The sequence below is a fragment of the Aphis gossypii genome, chromosome 3 (assembly GCF_020184175.1).
Source record: "Aphis gossypii isolate Hap1 chromosome 3, ASM2018417v2, whole genome shotgun sequence".
In the NCBI taxonomy this organism is placed as follows: domain Eukaryota; kingdom Metazoa; phylum Arthropoda; class Insecta; order Hemiptera; family Aphididae; genus Aphis; species Aphis gossypii.
The window spans coordinates 46,316,056-46,333,638 of record NC_065532.1 but is presented as its reverse complement, the minus strand read 5'-3'; the positions used below and the strand labels follow the sequence as shown (position 1 = coordinate 46,333,638).

The 17,583-nt window shown below is 24.4% G+C and overlaps 1 protein-coding gene across 1 annotated transcript; it reads right to left on the bottom strand.

Annotated features, from left to right (window-relative positions):
- Positions 1–9,522: 9,522 nt before the first annotated feature.
- LOC114122233 (bladder cancer-associated protein) lies at positions 9,523–10,186 on the bottom strand. The gene has a single exon (XM_027984832.2). The coding sequence runs from the start codon at positions 10,032–10,034 to the stop codon at positions 9,792–9,794; it is 243 nt and encodes an 80-aa protein (XP_027840633.1). The 5' UTR covers positions 10,035–10,186; the 3' UTR covers positions 9,523–9,791.
- Positions 10,187–17,583: the final 7,397 nt, after the last annotated feature.

Here is a 17,583-nt window from a genome sequence, read left to right as displayed (position 1 = left end):
CGAGACGTGTCTATAATAATAATATTGTAAAACGATCCGGACGACGTATAATAATAATAATAATAAATTAATTAATTATGATATTATTATATTGGTCTACAAACCGCACGACACGGCGGAATGCCTTCCGCGAGTAGTTCCCGACAATAATATTTTAATTGTAATATAATCTCGTCTCGATTACGCCAAAGGTCAAAGTTTGTATAAAATATAAATGAACTGAAACATAGAAATATACTGTTGGTAGCTTAATTCGCGATAGATACGAAACGCGTATAATTTACGAGTTCGCGACTCGCGTGACTGTACATTGAAATTATAAAGCTTTTGCAATCGATTTAGTCCCTCGTTTTCGAAATGTGATGCATTACAGGGCTATAATAAATACACCAATACATGCGAAGACATTTGAATAATATACTAATAGTATATACCACCTACATGATTATGTTTAAATATGGGTTAATATAAGAATCTATTATAATATGAATACAATCAATAAACACTAGAATTAACAACATAATATATTATGTATTTATGTACGATATAGTTACCTAGATATAGTAAGTACTAAGTATATTATATATGTCTATTAACTACCTAGGTATATATTATTACTTACCTACCTACCAATTGCACACGGCCAAAACTTAGTCCATGAGTCCATGACCTATGTTTAGCAGTGGCAATAACGGTGGAGGGTTAGGCAATTGCAGTCTCTGGTCTATAATGAGGGTACTGGGAATATATTTGTTATATACTTATTTATAAATTATAAGTATTTTTTATTTACAATATACCATAGCCTATTAATAATTTTTAAATTAGAATTTATATAATATTTAATATTAATATTAAATAACACAAAGTCATTATTATTATCAATATTAATAGATAATATATAATTTCGATGCAGATTCAGTTAGTTGTTACCAAGACTCATAATTGTTAGATCCGCGTAAAGACTTTTAGAACTAAGCTGCAGAAGTCTACAGAATTTAAACAGATAAACTCAGAAATCAAGTTTTTTTTCGTTGACATACATTTTTTTTATTATTTATAAATCTAGAAAAAAAACTAAAAAGCTAAAAGAATGTAGACACCTATATACCTATTAATAGCACAAAAAGAGTCTATTTAATTTAGAAATAATCGTGTCTACAATATCCCAGAATTTGGTGAAAAATTCTAAACTCTACCGAGAAACTAATGAAAAATGGACTAAAAAAGAACATACACGAAATCAATACATTCAACGCTCTACTCTAATTTTGAAACAGTAACATGTTTTCAAACACTTTTAAATTTAATAATCGGTACCTACCTTAAATCGCATATTATGAAGTAAAACATTTTTAATTAATTGAATGAATAGTACCTATACTAAAATACATAATTATGTTTCAAAAAAAATATTGATGTAATAGTCTCTATGGCAACTTTTCTAGCTTTAACATAAATAATAAAAATACAAAATGAATGTTAATATAGTCAACAGTTATTGAAGTATCCATTAGGTATTTTAATTTATTTATTTTTAATGATTAAGACTTTAATAGTAACACTATTTATAAGTTATTTGCGATTATGCAAAATTATTTTTACTTAGTATAATAATAATTTTTCATGAAATCATATTATGCTATGTGTATTAGGGGTGTTCCGGTACTATGCAAATAAAATACCCAAGCAAGTAAGACAACTGAAATTTTCTTGTTTCACTAACAAAAAGTTCACACCCACACTGGCTTATAGTTTATTGCCTATAGATAATTACATAGTACATCAAAATCTAGTTGGTATATGATCTTTATTTAACTGTGTAATTTATAAGGGTGCAACATATATAGTTTATAAGTATAGTATAATTCATAAATCAAAAGATGAGATTTTAAAAAATAATATGCTTGATGTTAAACAAGCAAATGTAAGCCACAAAATATTTCTGAATTGTTAGATTTAAAATGTAAACATTTATAATTTTATACATATCATGTATGTATGTATTATAATATAGGTATAAGGTAGGTACATATAATTATAATATTTTCATAAATAGTTTAGATAAACGATTCGTAGGATTCATGTAAGTATTTCTGTAGTTAAAACTTAAAGATTGCGTTTCAATTTATTCCAAAAATTGAATTAGATATAGATATAGATACTTAATAAAATATGAAATTCCTTTTATTATTTCTTAATATAGAACTTTCATAAAACCATATCTAATATTATGTTACGTATAAAAATATATATAATAATATACTGAAATACAATTTAACTTTTCTCTCCTACTCTTTTATATAAATTCTATAAAGGCATTAAGTGCTTATATTATATTACTAGCTGGGACACTATTTATTTGATCTGATCGTGGAACTGGGGCTTTTGATAGGTACTAATGATACTAGTCCGAGTGTCTGACACATAAGATTATTTCTTTAAAACCATAAATGTATACAATAATTATATTATATTTTATACTATAAATAGATCGACTTTAATATATTATACTTGAAAATATAAATCTATAAACAGCGTCATTCGTATATAGGTAATGTTGTATCTGTAGACATAATTGGACACCGTTTTACACATAAATAAAATTGTAATAGATATACAGACATACAGTTGTATTATAAGTACCTACCGTTTATACGTAAATCCATATAGTATGCTTAATATTTTATCCATACACGGAAATCAAGAACTATTAAATATTAATAGGGAGGCTAACAACTTATAGTATAGTAAAAAAAAAAAATGATCTTGCTCTCGATTTATAGATAATGATACAAAATTATTATAAATATTTTTTAAAGATATTCAAAATCTCAAAACATTAATGAATTTTATGAATTATTTCGTACTAATTTATAATAATTTTAATTTAAATACCTAATAGGTTTTAAAATGTGTTACAATATCCTCTATAATTAAAACTTGAAAATATTTATTGAAAAGACATAAACACAATTATATTTAATAAACGTTTGATATTCAAATTGTTCATTTCCTTTACTCAAAATTATAGTTTTCTCATAATATACCTACTCTTTATTATCTACAATAATTTATTGACTTTGTGTGAATTCAAACTAACTACAAAGTAGAAACTTACTTTTCTATGTAGAACATTTTCTATAATATTTATAAAGGAAATTATTAAAATTATTTATTTAAATGTTTTTACTGTTTTTAGAAGGCTTGAGGGGACTAAGCCCTCTAAGTTATATAATATCTACTAATATGTTATAACTTAATAAGTTAATAATGTTAGATGGATAGATATAGGTAGGTATTGATATTGCAATTTGTAATATTGAAGTATAAAACAAATATGTATTTTACCGTCGAAAATATACTGAAAGGCAAAAACCATGTTAAATTAAATATATAGATTGGTATAATAGGTATATATTATTATTGTTTAATGTTTTTGTATTGATGCGTGTGTTTACACGCCAAACATAAAAAAAAATAATAATAAAACCAACAGTGAAGAAACAAGTACAGAACAGTCAACAATATAATATAATAATCTACATAGTATTAATATTATATATAATATTATACTACTATTGCAGTTTTAATAGTATTATACAATATTTCATATTGTATACTTAGGTAGGTAGTAGGTGCCTAGATAGGTTACCTATTATTGCAGTATAGGTACTATAGTGTACTATCTATGTAATATTGTATACACTCAATAAATGTCAACAACTCCATTAATGTTGCAATTAATTTAATTACCTGCCACTAATAAACTCATATTAGTCATATTATTATACTGTAGTTAATAACAAAATGTTTTCTATCATTTTTTTTCTGTATTTACTATTTTTAGTGTACCTACCTATGTTAACAATTTGTACAGACTACATTATATTCCTGTAGTTAAAAATGTTAAATCCACAGATATATAAGTATACATTTTATAATATTGTTAAATATCCAAATATATAAAATTGTACTATTAACTAAAATATATTTAACAAAAATTAACCGCTAACACGTCATGTGTTATTAAATAACATACCTAATTAATGAATCAATACTCAATGAACATAATATATTATAGGTAATAAAAATAAATTCTTAAGTTTAAAATATTAAGATAGGTACCTAAGTCGTTTCTTTTAGTTTATCTACAATGCTACTTTACAGTGATGCAAACAAAATAACCAATATAGGTAAATACTTATTACTCACTAATAGTAGCCTAGCCTAGTTATACCAATTATAGGTATAATATACTTTTTAGCTACAGCCTAACCAACCTATACAGTAATCTACGAGTACATTAACAATACTATAGCAACTAATTTTAAGTGGCAACTCATTAGTCAACGATATTAAATTATAGATATTCTGCAAATTTTAACTATGTCAATGATTACTAATAATAATTTATTATATTTACATTATCATATTAATCATACGTTTAACTAACCAACATATATATTACTTATAGGCCATAATTACATAAATATTGTAAAATTAGATAAAATGAAATAGGTAACGTGCATAAAATATATTGTTTTTAAATCTTATTGAATAATATAATAATAACATGAATATTGCATACTTACCTACTTTAAATCTAATATTCTAATATATTATATATGTATCAATACAATAAATGATACCGTATTATGGTCTATGTTGATAAGGTATTTTTAAAATATTACAATAACCAGCTGGGTATATCTACTAAATATCTATCATTAGTACAGTTGGTGTATAGTAATATATGATATATGAAGGTATAGACAAATTATTTAGATTAGGTATATTAAAAATACACATTTTACACTAAACTTCAATAAAAAAATAGGTATATATATGTATTTATATATAGGTACCTTGTCAAACCGACAGTTTATATTCTAATTTATATTTACTATGGCCAAATTTAAAGGTGCGAATAGGTACCTATAAATATTTCCTGAATCTTGTATACCTATGTTTTTTTATATTGTAATTTCGAAGTGAATATTATAAGTATTACAAAAACATTTATTATTTTAAAATGTTAATAACTTGTTTTTAATGAGATTATTAATAGACAAATTTAACTACAATACATTAAGACGATAAAATATATTATACATTTATTAAAATGTATTTACATTCAAATGACTATCTATTAGCTATTATTAGTAATTACTAATTTACATATGAATTAATAATTTATATACGATTGTTTTAATAGGTATCATTAATACTTACCTATTAATATATAAAATGGTTTTGTTACAGAAAAATTAACTACCTATACGATATTTTTACATTGTTCTAGAAATGCTAATCAAGATATGTTCATGATGGTGAAGGAGGTAGTATAAAAAATGCTAAGCAAAGCAATACAGCCAATATAGGTACCTACATAATATAAGTTTTTGTTCTATGTTAGAATCAAAGTTTCTGAGCCAGAGTAAAGCTAGGCTGCTAGTCATTCTTGATTGTAAAATATTTTGTGCAAAATAAATTGTACATGGGATCCTTAAGATAGATAATGTTATACCAGTATGTGTTCTCTGTCTTATTAACGTACTATGTCATCATAGCAAATTCTGTTCAGCAGAACACATTTTATGATGTTAGCTTTAATATTAAAGTAAATCTACGTGTTATAACATTTTAAGGTAACAATATTATCTCAGAAATTGCAGATGCTTTTAATTTTTATATTGATATTTCATTATCTATAAAGTGAGTTTTGAACATTTTCAAGTCGTAATATTTTACTTAGCTATAACTCTCTTTAAAATAATAATACTCACAAGATCATATGACGTTTTCTAGATAATATTCTTACCTTTAAATTTGATGATTGGTAAATTTACTCTAATATTAAAGCTAACATCACAAAATGTGTTTTGCTGAACTCTAATTTGCTATGATCTACGCTAGTAAGATAGAGACAACATAGGCGGGTATAACGTTCTCTTAAGCATTTAATTATTAATAAACTAAACAAACTACAATCTATCAGTAATGTTCTCACAAATAACTTTAGGGGTTGTACGTACTATAAACATTAAAAAAAGGTCATATCAAGGTTATGTTAGTTTAGGACAATGATTTCCCAACACATTTGTGTAGAGAGCTGGGCAATCAGAGGTCAACACTAGGTATATAGACTACTGCCGCAATTTACACATTAAATGCATATAATATATTATTTATATTGTGAGAGTGGTTGGTTAAAAATGTATATTTATGTATGAATAAAGAATAAAAAATCGTTTCTGATGAATGGATGGCTTTCTAGCTCATCCTAAAGGGACTCAGCAGCATGGATACTAAAGTACTAAAGTTATATAGGTACCTAATAGAGATGTAGCGATATATCATGATAAAATAAAAATGACAATGTTCGTTTTTTTGTAAGATTTTGCTATTTTATTGCATTCTTATTCAAGAACAATAGACAATACTTTTACAGCTTTACCTACTCTCATTTTCAATAATAGTTACTTCTTGTAAGCCGCCAGCCGGTAAATACCTAGGTACTAAATAATTCTAGGAAAATATAAAGAAAAAAGTAGGTAAGTATTAATTACTATATATAGATAATTATTATTAATTATATATTTATCATTACCATAACTATTATTAAGTAGGTATATAATTTTCTAGTTAAAATTATAATTCGTACAAAATAGCAAAAAAAGTATATATAAACATATTATTTATTATTCATTTTTAAAGGATATTTTAGTCATGCTATTATTTATGTCTCAATGTCTGTATACTTTAAAGTTTAAATCAACTGACTATAGAGACAGTGTTGCTCACAATATTATTTAAATTTGGTTTATTGCTAATTGCCATGTATACCTATGATATACCTAGGTGTATTATAGATACCATATTTTATTTAAAATTTAAGTTCTGAAAATTGTTTACTAGTACCTATATGCCATAAGAACACACTAAGAAAAATGTATTTGTGACTATTGTTTATAATTCACTCAAAAAAAAAAAAAAATTAAATGTACCTACTTTAAAAAAAATATAAAGTATTTTGCATAGCACATTTGCTGATTGTAAGTTTTTTCGAATCCTAAAGTATTACACATTAGCATTGAGCAAGCGACTATCTAGGTTACCTACTCATGAAATAATCGAATTTGATTTAGAAATAATAGGATATTTAGCTATGTTAAAAACACGTACCAAAAACATAAAACTTTAATAAATAACAAAAGTATTTTAATATTTTTTTATGAATTGAAATTGTTTAATAATGTTAAGCTTATCAAATGGATCAAATGGAAAATGCATAATAATTAATAATAATATTATAAAGGTATATATTTTTTTAATATGAATCTAGGTAAATTGTATAATGTATAATATAGTATATTATGCATATTGAAACTTAACTGAAACAGTACTCAAGAATTATGATATTTTTAAATTATGTAACCTAACTTATAGCACAATTTCATTTTTTTTAGTAAAGTTATTACCAATTTCTAAAAATAATTCAAATGGGTTTAAAACTTTATATTTTGTAGACACTGTTGGTTGTTTTTTATTAAGTACTTTGAAGTTTGAACACACTGCCCAGTTCATAGATTATAAACAGGAACATTTTTATTATCAATTTAAAATGAATTATGTATTAAATAAAAATTAATACATATTTTTATACCAACAACCTATCTATTATGTGTATAGGAATCAGCATAACACACTTACATAATCATGACTGTTAACCATAGACATAATATATTACATATATAAATAAATTCTGTTAATATTTAACTCATCAAGATAATATTACTTGTAGGTATCAGCTGTATCCATTTACATGAGAATAATGAAATATGTATAAAAGTAAATAGGTAATTTATAACATTTTAAAATCATACGATAGATAAAAAGAAATTAATTTTATATGTTAATAATCTTATAGAAAATATAATTTTACCTCCAGATTTAAATGGAAAAAAAAATATTCTTTTTGTTGATTTTGTAGGTATAATATAGGCACTTAATATAATAATGATAAACCAAATCAATATGAATTATAAATTAACTAAAATGGTTATATTGGTAATTTATAAATAACTGTAATTTTTATTATAGGTAGTTAAAGATTTCTTGAAGTTATTTTTTTAAATTTTTTGGATGCTCATGTTAGAAATATTCAACATGAGTATCCAAAAAATTTGAAAAAAAGACAAAAATTTAATGATTTTATTTTGTGTTTTAACTTATTATTGAATATTGATAAAACAATTTATTATTAGAGAATATTTAACGAATAACATAATTTTCATAGGTAGGTACTTACTAGTTAATTATGTACAATTTTTCTGTTTAGATATAATGTAGAAAATGTTCTCAATAGGTACCTTTCTTTTTCTCCTCTAAATTGTATTTTCAAACTATAAACCATTATCACATTAGCATCCATTTTATTTATTTAAGATATTATTTTAATATTAAATAGGTAAGTCATTTATCAAGAAATAAACATTTAATAATACACTACTAAACTAGTTATTTTTTAAATTAAACTATTTTAATAAAGTTAATACAAATATATGTTGATATGTATGTAGTATTTTCATTTCTTCTGTTTGACTAAATTTGATTTTCAGAAAAAAATTATATTTATATATTATTATATAAGTACCCTTTACTGAGTTGTTTATAATGGTTACTACTTACTACATAATATGTTATAACCAGAGCTCGGATCTTAAAGCTATTAATTTTATAAAATTTACTTAGATATGCGCTATAATATAACCTTTAAAATCTTAAAATAAGCGCTATAATATTAAGACCTAAAAACACAAGAAATAACAAAAATGAAAATTTATTCTGTTCACAAATTAAAAAACTTATATTTATAGATGAATGTATTAAAAAAAAAAATATTTGTTACTTGAGAATTTGTTGATTCATTTAACTATAAAATAAAAACACTTTTTCGAATATGACAACTATTCAAAATTTTCTGTAAATAATAATAGATACAATTCAAGTAATAATATTATTTATTAATTAAATAATATGCTAAATTATTTTATTTGAGTTACACTTGATGACCAAATGTTAATTAAGATAAATAACAAATGTTTTCTATTTTTTATAGTTTCATACCATATAATATAAATTAGTTTATGAAAATACGACATAAAAGTTATATTAATATAGCAAATTAGCCGAAAATGACACCAATACTTCAAAAATAGCACTAAAAGCTAAAAATCCATTATATATACAAAAAATAGCAAAATAAAATTTCATATTTGGAGTCTCTGGTGCACAAAACCAATTTGTAGCTTACTCTGCTATTTTTATCTGTATCCAATAAAAATTAGCAAATGCTATACAATCCGAGAGTTATAACTTATGACAATAATCTGTTCTTTCCGCAAACTACATAATTCTCAGTTTTTTGTGTGAAAAAGGATAATCAAGTTACACTAATTTATTGTGCTTATTGACTGTAAATTCAGTACATCAGTAATATAATAATAAAAACAGGTATTGAAAAAAATTATATATACAAGTCTATATTTCGATAAACCAAACAGTAAAAAGTGCCAAAATCCACTTATTACTAGCTACATAAACAAAATGTGGCAAGATATTTGAGTTGTACATTTTTATTTTACATAAACTTAATTTTGGTCAACTTAAGTAATTGATTTCATAAAAATAAAAAATAAAATAAAATAAAAATAAATAAATATTCCTAAACACTAATGGTGTGTCCATTTGAGTATGGTATATGAGCGGACCTCGGTGTCTTCTCTTTAACCGTTATCACATTGTACGGAATCACAGTTGCTGCTGAAGAATATACAATTGCCATACCCACTGTAACATATCAGGAACACTGCCACTAGGAACACTATGCTGCAAATGGTACACGGCTTCCGTTCCAAAAAGAATCCCGTCAGATATAGAACCATGAACATGACATGTGTCTGCAATAGCGCAGGATTCAGTGGTTTTGGTATGAGTAACACGGGTATCAACCATTGAAGACAGTACATGTTGAGTTTGTGCGTTTATTGAGGCTACGACAGTATGACACTGAAGTACAAACTACGAAATACTAGATTAAAATCGATTCAAACAAAGAAATTAATTATTTATTTAAGAAGATGTTAACTGTTTAATGAAAATAATAATTTTTAATTTTTATAATAATAATTGATAACGTGGTCAAGATAATATTCATGATTAGGCCATTGATTTTTCAGTGTCTCCTAAATATATTATGAGTTTAATTTTCTAGTTCATATTTAACCCACAAGAGAGAAGCACACAATGTTTTTGAAAGATAATATTATTACACGTACCTATAGAAAAATTAAAATATAATATAATATCGTATTTAACGTATTACTATTAATAAGTTGTTCAATAATATAAAATAAATTACAACTTTAATTTATAAAAATGAATAAAATATTGAGTACCGTTACCACTTTTGATGCCAGGAATCAATATATTGAGTTATTAGGTAATTAATAATAATATTCTTACTTAGGTTAGGAAAGTGTAATGCAATCCTATCCTTTCAATGAGTACGCCTACTGAGAAAATGAGATTGAATTACTCAATTACTCTGGCTTGAAATACCAGATATTTACCTACTGGCTACTGATTCCCTTTCAACATTTTTAAGTTTGAACCCTTTTCCCTTACCTATCCTCTCTTCAATCAAATTTTAATCAATTATATTTACGGTTTACAATTTTTTAAATTTTCTATCATAAAAAATATATATATATATATATTAGCAAAACAATAATTTATTATTATAGTATTATACACAATTACAACTTAAAAAAATAATAATATATATACACACCACAACCATAGAATAAATCAACGGATCAAAATTATTAATTAGATTCAAGTTCATCATCTATATAAAAGACAACCAGAGAAATTTTGACCAAATTTGTGATATAAAGTGGTACCTAGGTACATAAAACATACATTTTATTTTGATTCGACAATCAAGAATCAAGAAATTTAAATTTAATGATTTAATAGGTATACAATTTATCATATTTTTATAAGACGTGCATTTAAAGTAAATTCATAATATTACGAACAATTTTCAGTTTATTTTTAGAAATTTATTCTAAATGCGCACGTAAAAAAATATTTTGAAGAAAAACGTCATGAGCTATTAAAATAATTGAACTTAGAACCGAACCACGGGTATCAGAGTTTGACTGAGGTAGAGGTTACTAAAAGATACCAAATACCATACTTTTATATTAATATCTACCTACAATAAATATTTTAATTATTATTGTGGTAACTAACTATAAAGTGTTAAAAATATCGCCATGTCACTTGACCTAACTTTTACCCAAATACTTTTACTCAAGTACTTTACAAGATCGGCCAAGTGTTATACTTAAGTCTTTAACAAATCTTTTTTTATAACATGGCTTGAAATAACATACAAGTTTTATCATTAGATGATCTCTCTCATCTCCAAAGGTAGATATACAAACGTTAATTTATTATACATATATAGACTATAGGTATAAGTATATAAAAATTTTTCTTAGTTACTTATTATTGTGCTGAATCATTGCGCATGCACTGATTGTACATTTTTCATAATTAAATAAAAAGAATGTTTTAACTTTTTGCAATCTACATAATTGATTAATTTTCACATTCGTTTGTCTAGTTGTTTTTTAGATAACAATAATAATTAATAACTCCTTAAAATACAGTAGGTAATTGTTGTATGAGAGGAAAACTGTAGAACAATAATCAAATCATACGTGTAACATTCATTTATTAAATAAATATAACGCTATAACGTGCGATCTGCCGACCTAGATCTTATCCATTTAAAAATGTATATAATATAATAGGTTAACAAAATCTGAATTCTTTTTTTCTTTCGGGATAAAAGCCAAGAGGGTTTAATTAATACAGGCATCTACTAGAATAAATTACCCATTTAAAATCAAAATTAAATCTAATACATTATATTTGGTTATTTTATTTTTTTAGAATATATTTGGAGGCTTTGTAGGTGTTAATGATGATTGTTTCGGATCTTTTGTAATAGTGTGCTTTGGATTATTTTTTTAGAAGTTGCTTGCCGCTGTTTATGATGTAAGTACTACTCATTTATTAATTTCTAATTTCTAGTTTCAATAAAATATATTATCAGTGAAAGAAAATCTTAAAGTTGTAATCGTTAAATTTAATATTTTTTCTACCTATTTAACACAATAAAGAGACTAATGAATAAGTACCTACAAATGTTTTAAATCGAATCAATACAGTAGTAGGTACTTGATAAAATATTTCGCTTTTAGTAGCTTACAGTAGTAAATTATTAGGTTAAAGGTGCAATTTTATAAAACATTTGAAATACTATAGAATTTTAAGTGATTTTAGCTCTCTTACATCAATTTTCATTAATGTACACACTTATGAAGTATAATTAATAAATTTATAATATTCCAAATTTTCTGCTCCAACAGCGTTAATTTACCACTTATACTATGCCTACAAATATACTGTTATAATCAGGGTTTGCCGGGTTCGGGACTTATAGCACCTAAATACATCAAAATAAGCCTTGAAATATGTATTAAAAACCCACAAAATATACATACAAAATCTAATAATATACATTTAAATATGTATTATTCAAGTGTTAGTATTAGTAGTAAAAATTAAAAAGCCGATAAGGGCCATCGTATTTTTTGAAAATAAAGTTATTTATACGTTCACGAAAATTATAACAAACTGTGAGTATACCAAAATATACGAATATATTATGATCATTACTATTTATTTTTCAATTCAGTGCTTTACTTTATTTTTCTAATCGGTAAAAGCATGTAGATTTAGTTTTTGTTTAAAATTTAAAAATTTTTTCAAAATATGCAAGGCCCCCCTAAAAGCACTTTCTTCAAAACCCTACAAAATATGCGAAAATATGCACATTCAAATTTCAGATTGGATGTAATGGCATTGAGAAATGAATATTTTTCGAAATAGAATTTTAGAATAAATAAAAAAAATAAATATATATGCAAATAAATGATAAAATAAAATTCTATACTTAAGTCTCGAACCCTGATTATAATAATATATAGTTATATTATTGTAATCTCTTATCACTCATTATAGTTAACAGTATCTACTTGCTTTAAAATTTTCATAGAATAATTTTTTAACGGTACCTAATATGTTGCGTTGAGCGTTCATATTTTCGGAATTACATTGTAAATTAGTGAGTAGTGTTTTCAACAATAATATTAAGGTTTTTCGCAAATTTTAAATATTTATTATAGAATTATGTTTGTATAAACAGTTTACCAATTCCGTAGGAAATAAAAAAAACATTTTGTTAAATAATATTAAGTAATACACACCATTTAGTAGTTTTATTGTTTTAAGCAATAATTGATGACGTTTTTGTTATATAATATATAGATATACTTTTTATAGTCTCTATAACATAATATGTAGTACATATTATATTTAGATGACATAATTTTGATATATAGGTAAGTATTTATTTTTATTTTTATTTAGGGCATTAGATAGTCTAGGTACTAAATTGAATTGAATTATTTGAATTATTAATTTGTTTGTGTATTAAAAATATGTAATACTATAAATATTTTTAGATTTAATTTTTATTTATATAGACAAATATTGTTTATTGTGAACATTTGTGTGTTATTTTTTTTAATGTTACATCATATTTTAAAGTATTAAGTCACCAATAAATTGTTATACATTAAAGGTACACCTAGTTATAAATGTCTTTAATCAGTTTAATTACTTTTTAGTCTAATATTATTAGATTTTTTATTACTAATATTTCTAGTCATGTTATATTTTCTTTACTTACTCTTGCGCCCCACACATGACACAACTATGGGAGGTAATATTATTATGAGTAGGTATCTAATCTATTATATATATATTTTAATTAGCTCGTAGTTTTGGACAGCAAAATGTTATTTATAAATTACCTATGTCCTATACTCTATAAGATATAATATAGATACATATTATATGTAATGTGTACACAGCTTATATTATATACTTCAGAATTGCGCCTTTTAAAAAACAGTTTTTGTTTAACGTTACCTGTGTAACGAGTAGGTAGAGTAGAGTACCTAGGTTAGTAGAGTAGGTCACAATAATGAATATGTTAAATTTAGATGCAATGTTAAGTATCATTGAATATGAAAAGCGATTCTAAACGAAGATGATTTGTTATCCTTGGATACATTTTTCATTAGGTGGTGAAAAAGGTAGTATATGTTTTAATGATCTGAATACCCCAAAATTAAATCATGTAAAAAAATGCCAATTTAAGCAACTGGTGTACGTTTCAAGTTTCAACGACTATTAAATTTTAATTATAACAAAAATCTAAAATTGTTGATAGTAAATCGTTATTTTACGCGTGCATTTTTGATTTTGTAAAAATTTTAACTTTGGATAAAAATTTATTAGTTTGCCAACACTCAACTTCTTTTATAATTATTGTAAGCTAAACTTATGAAAAATCTTACATTAATTTTCAATTCTAACATAAACATTTTTTCAAAAATTTTTATAATTTGTAAATATTCATAATTTTATCAATATTTGAACTTCAAACGTTAGTAAAAAAAAATTATGCTCATATATTTTTATAATACTTATTCACGATGAACTTTATAAAATTTTCAAGTATTTTGACAACCAAAAAATTTTATTGACATTTAGAAAAAAAACAAATATTTCAAATAGGTAACTATATTTAAACAGTTGTGTTGTTTGGGGAGGGGGGTGTCTCTAGGCGCTACCCTGCTATAAAATCCAAGAAATTGCATTGGTAGGTAAATTAATGGTCTAAAGTTAAATCATTAATTTCATAGTATAAATAAATTTGGTTGTATATGTGACATATAAAAACATATTGCTTGTAAGTAGGTTTTACTTTTAGCTTTCAAGTGTAATAAAATTAGAATTTTAACTATAATTTTATACTCAAAGTAGTCTGCTAAAAAAAAAAAAATATTTGGCCTGTCTTAAATATTGGTACCCTATTTAAAACCTGAAACGGCACTGCCTTACTTATAAATAGCCTTAAAAAATTAAATTTTGTAAAGAAAATGCCAATCTAACCTAAACGGTGAAAGTTTCAAGTAGGTATCTACGACTTATACTTTTTGAATGATAAAAAATATTGAAAATCGTTTGAAGATAAATCGTTATCGTCATTCGTAACTCAACTTCATAAAAATTTAAAATTCAGACGTTCGTAACATTTTTTCCTATAATGACTCTTCGAGTTTTTTCTATGGTTATTTAAAGGAAAAGTTATGGAAAACTATTTGTTCAATTTTTTAATCTAAAATTTGTATGCATTTTCAATCACAAATAACTTACTTGCAAATTTTTGTGACATTGACGTACATCGTAAAAATTTGAACTTGAAATAATAATAAAAAAAATTGTGACTAACGATTTTTGATTTTTTTTTTAACTACAATAAGAAAAACTTATAAGAAACCTTTTATTACGTTTTAAAGTTTTTTTGGGCACCCAACATTTATTATCAATAGAAAAAAAATATTTAGAAAAATCGAAAATTTCAGTTGTCTATAAATGTTTGAAAAAAACTATAATATTTAACCGTGTATTGATAACACTAATTTAAACATTTGGTGAAAATTTCAAGTATTTACAGTGATTCATTTTTGAGTTACAACTATATAAAAAAATCGATCTAATTGAAAACTGGTTTTGCATAAAAATTCCCATTTTTCGGTGACTTTTTTGTGGTTTTTCCCGACGCTATTGAAAACTGCTGGAACTTCTTACTTATGACTTTTATAATGCACAAAAGATATTAAAATTGCTACCAGAAACTAACCCTGAAGTTTTAAATAAAAGCATTATTTCGACCAGTTGTGGTATACAAAAATACAAAAAAAACACACATCAATGTAGAATCAATATATTCATCATTCCGTTCAGAATCTAAAACGAGGCATTTAATATTATTATGATGTTGTCTATGCGCATATAGACATTAGACACATAATATTGAATTAATTATGTTCTGCAGATACGAAAATGTGTTAATAAAAGATTACATTATTTCAAACTAAATCGTATTATTCTGTGAATATAATAGTTTTAATAGTTCCAATTGTTAATTTGGCTTTAATAAAATATCAACTCACATATAGTTAAAATTTAGTATACCTAAATCGAATTTGAATATGAACGTGGTTTATGTCATTAACCGATCGACTGGTCGATCATTATAAAAATTAATTTTAATATTATCGGTCCTGCACTCCTGCATAATAAATTATTACGAAGAAACAATAAATAATTTTTTTGGAGCCTAGATCTTTTTTTTTTTTGCTCATCAAACACGCATCTCTTCTTAAAGACTTAAAATCAAAATGTTTTTACACTTAAAATAATTGATTTTGTTATAATTTTACCCATGATAAATTTAAAAAATGAAATATTAGTTAAAATATTTTAAGTTCTGGCTAAAACCATAACTGAGATAAACAATATTACTTCAAATCCATTCCGATTTGAACTAACTAAATTAACATAAACACAACTATTCTCAGTTCTCACACGTTGAAAAATGATTTTAGAACCGTAACCTGTTGCAATAACCGCTAATAAAATATTAAAATGTTATCTATGGTAACAGACAATAATATTATATACTAGGTTCAGCTACTGTAGTGTCTTATTACCTGTCTAACCTAACCTTATATAGTTAGACATGCTTGTAACTACAGATTATAAGTATATAATAAACAAAATTTAACTCTCAAAATAGTAGCTATTATAGAAAAACTATTTCTCTGCTTTAAAATTTAAATGCAACTGGTAATTTTTTTTTTTTATGACATATTATAGTACGTTATATTCTAACATATACAAACGTTGTTATAGGTGTTATCATCGTAAAGCACCAAAAATCGTATTTTAAATTAGAGAAATTCAATTTAAAATGTATAACACTTTATTATCATATTCTTTATTTTATTGAAGACTTATTGTTATGTTGTCATCAGCAGGATCTATGATTTAGCCTGAATCGCACAGCGGAAACTGTGTATGGACTGCATGTCATTCACGGCGGCACAGCGTGTTTTATGTTTTCCGAACATTAGTCGTCGATGCGGTGCAGTCGTTGTTCCAAGCCTGGACCAAGTAAAATTACCTTGATTGTTATGGTAATGTCCTTATGTTGCTGCAGTTTCGTACCTCGTAATATTGTATACTTTTAGAAAATTTGGTTCCTTAACGTAAGTAATAATTTATGCACTAAATCACACCATATTATATAGAATATACACTTCTACTTTAAAACAATAATATTACCTATTAAGTAAGACATATTTAATAAATAATAAGAATTAAATCATCTAGCTAGTAGATAATTATATATAGATATTAGGTAGTAGGTATAACTGTAATATAATAAGATCAATATTTAATAAATAATATTGTGCATAAAAGTAACAACGAAGAAAACAATTCGGCGAAAATTATTTAAAT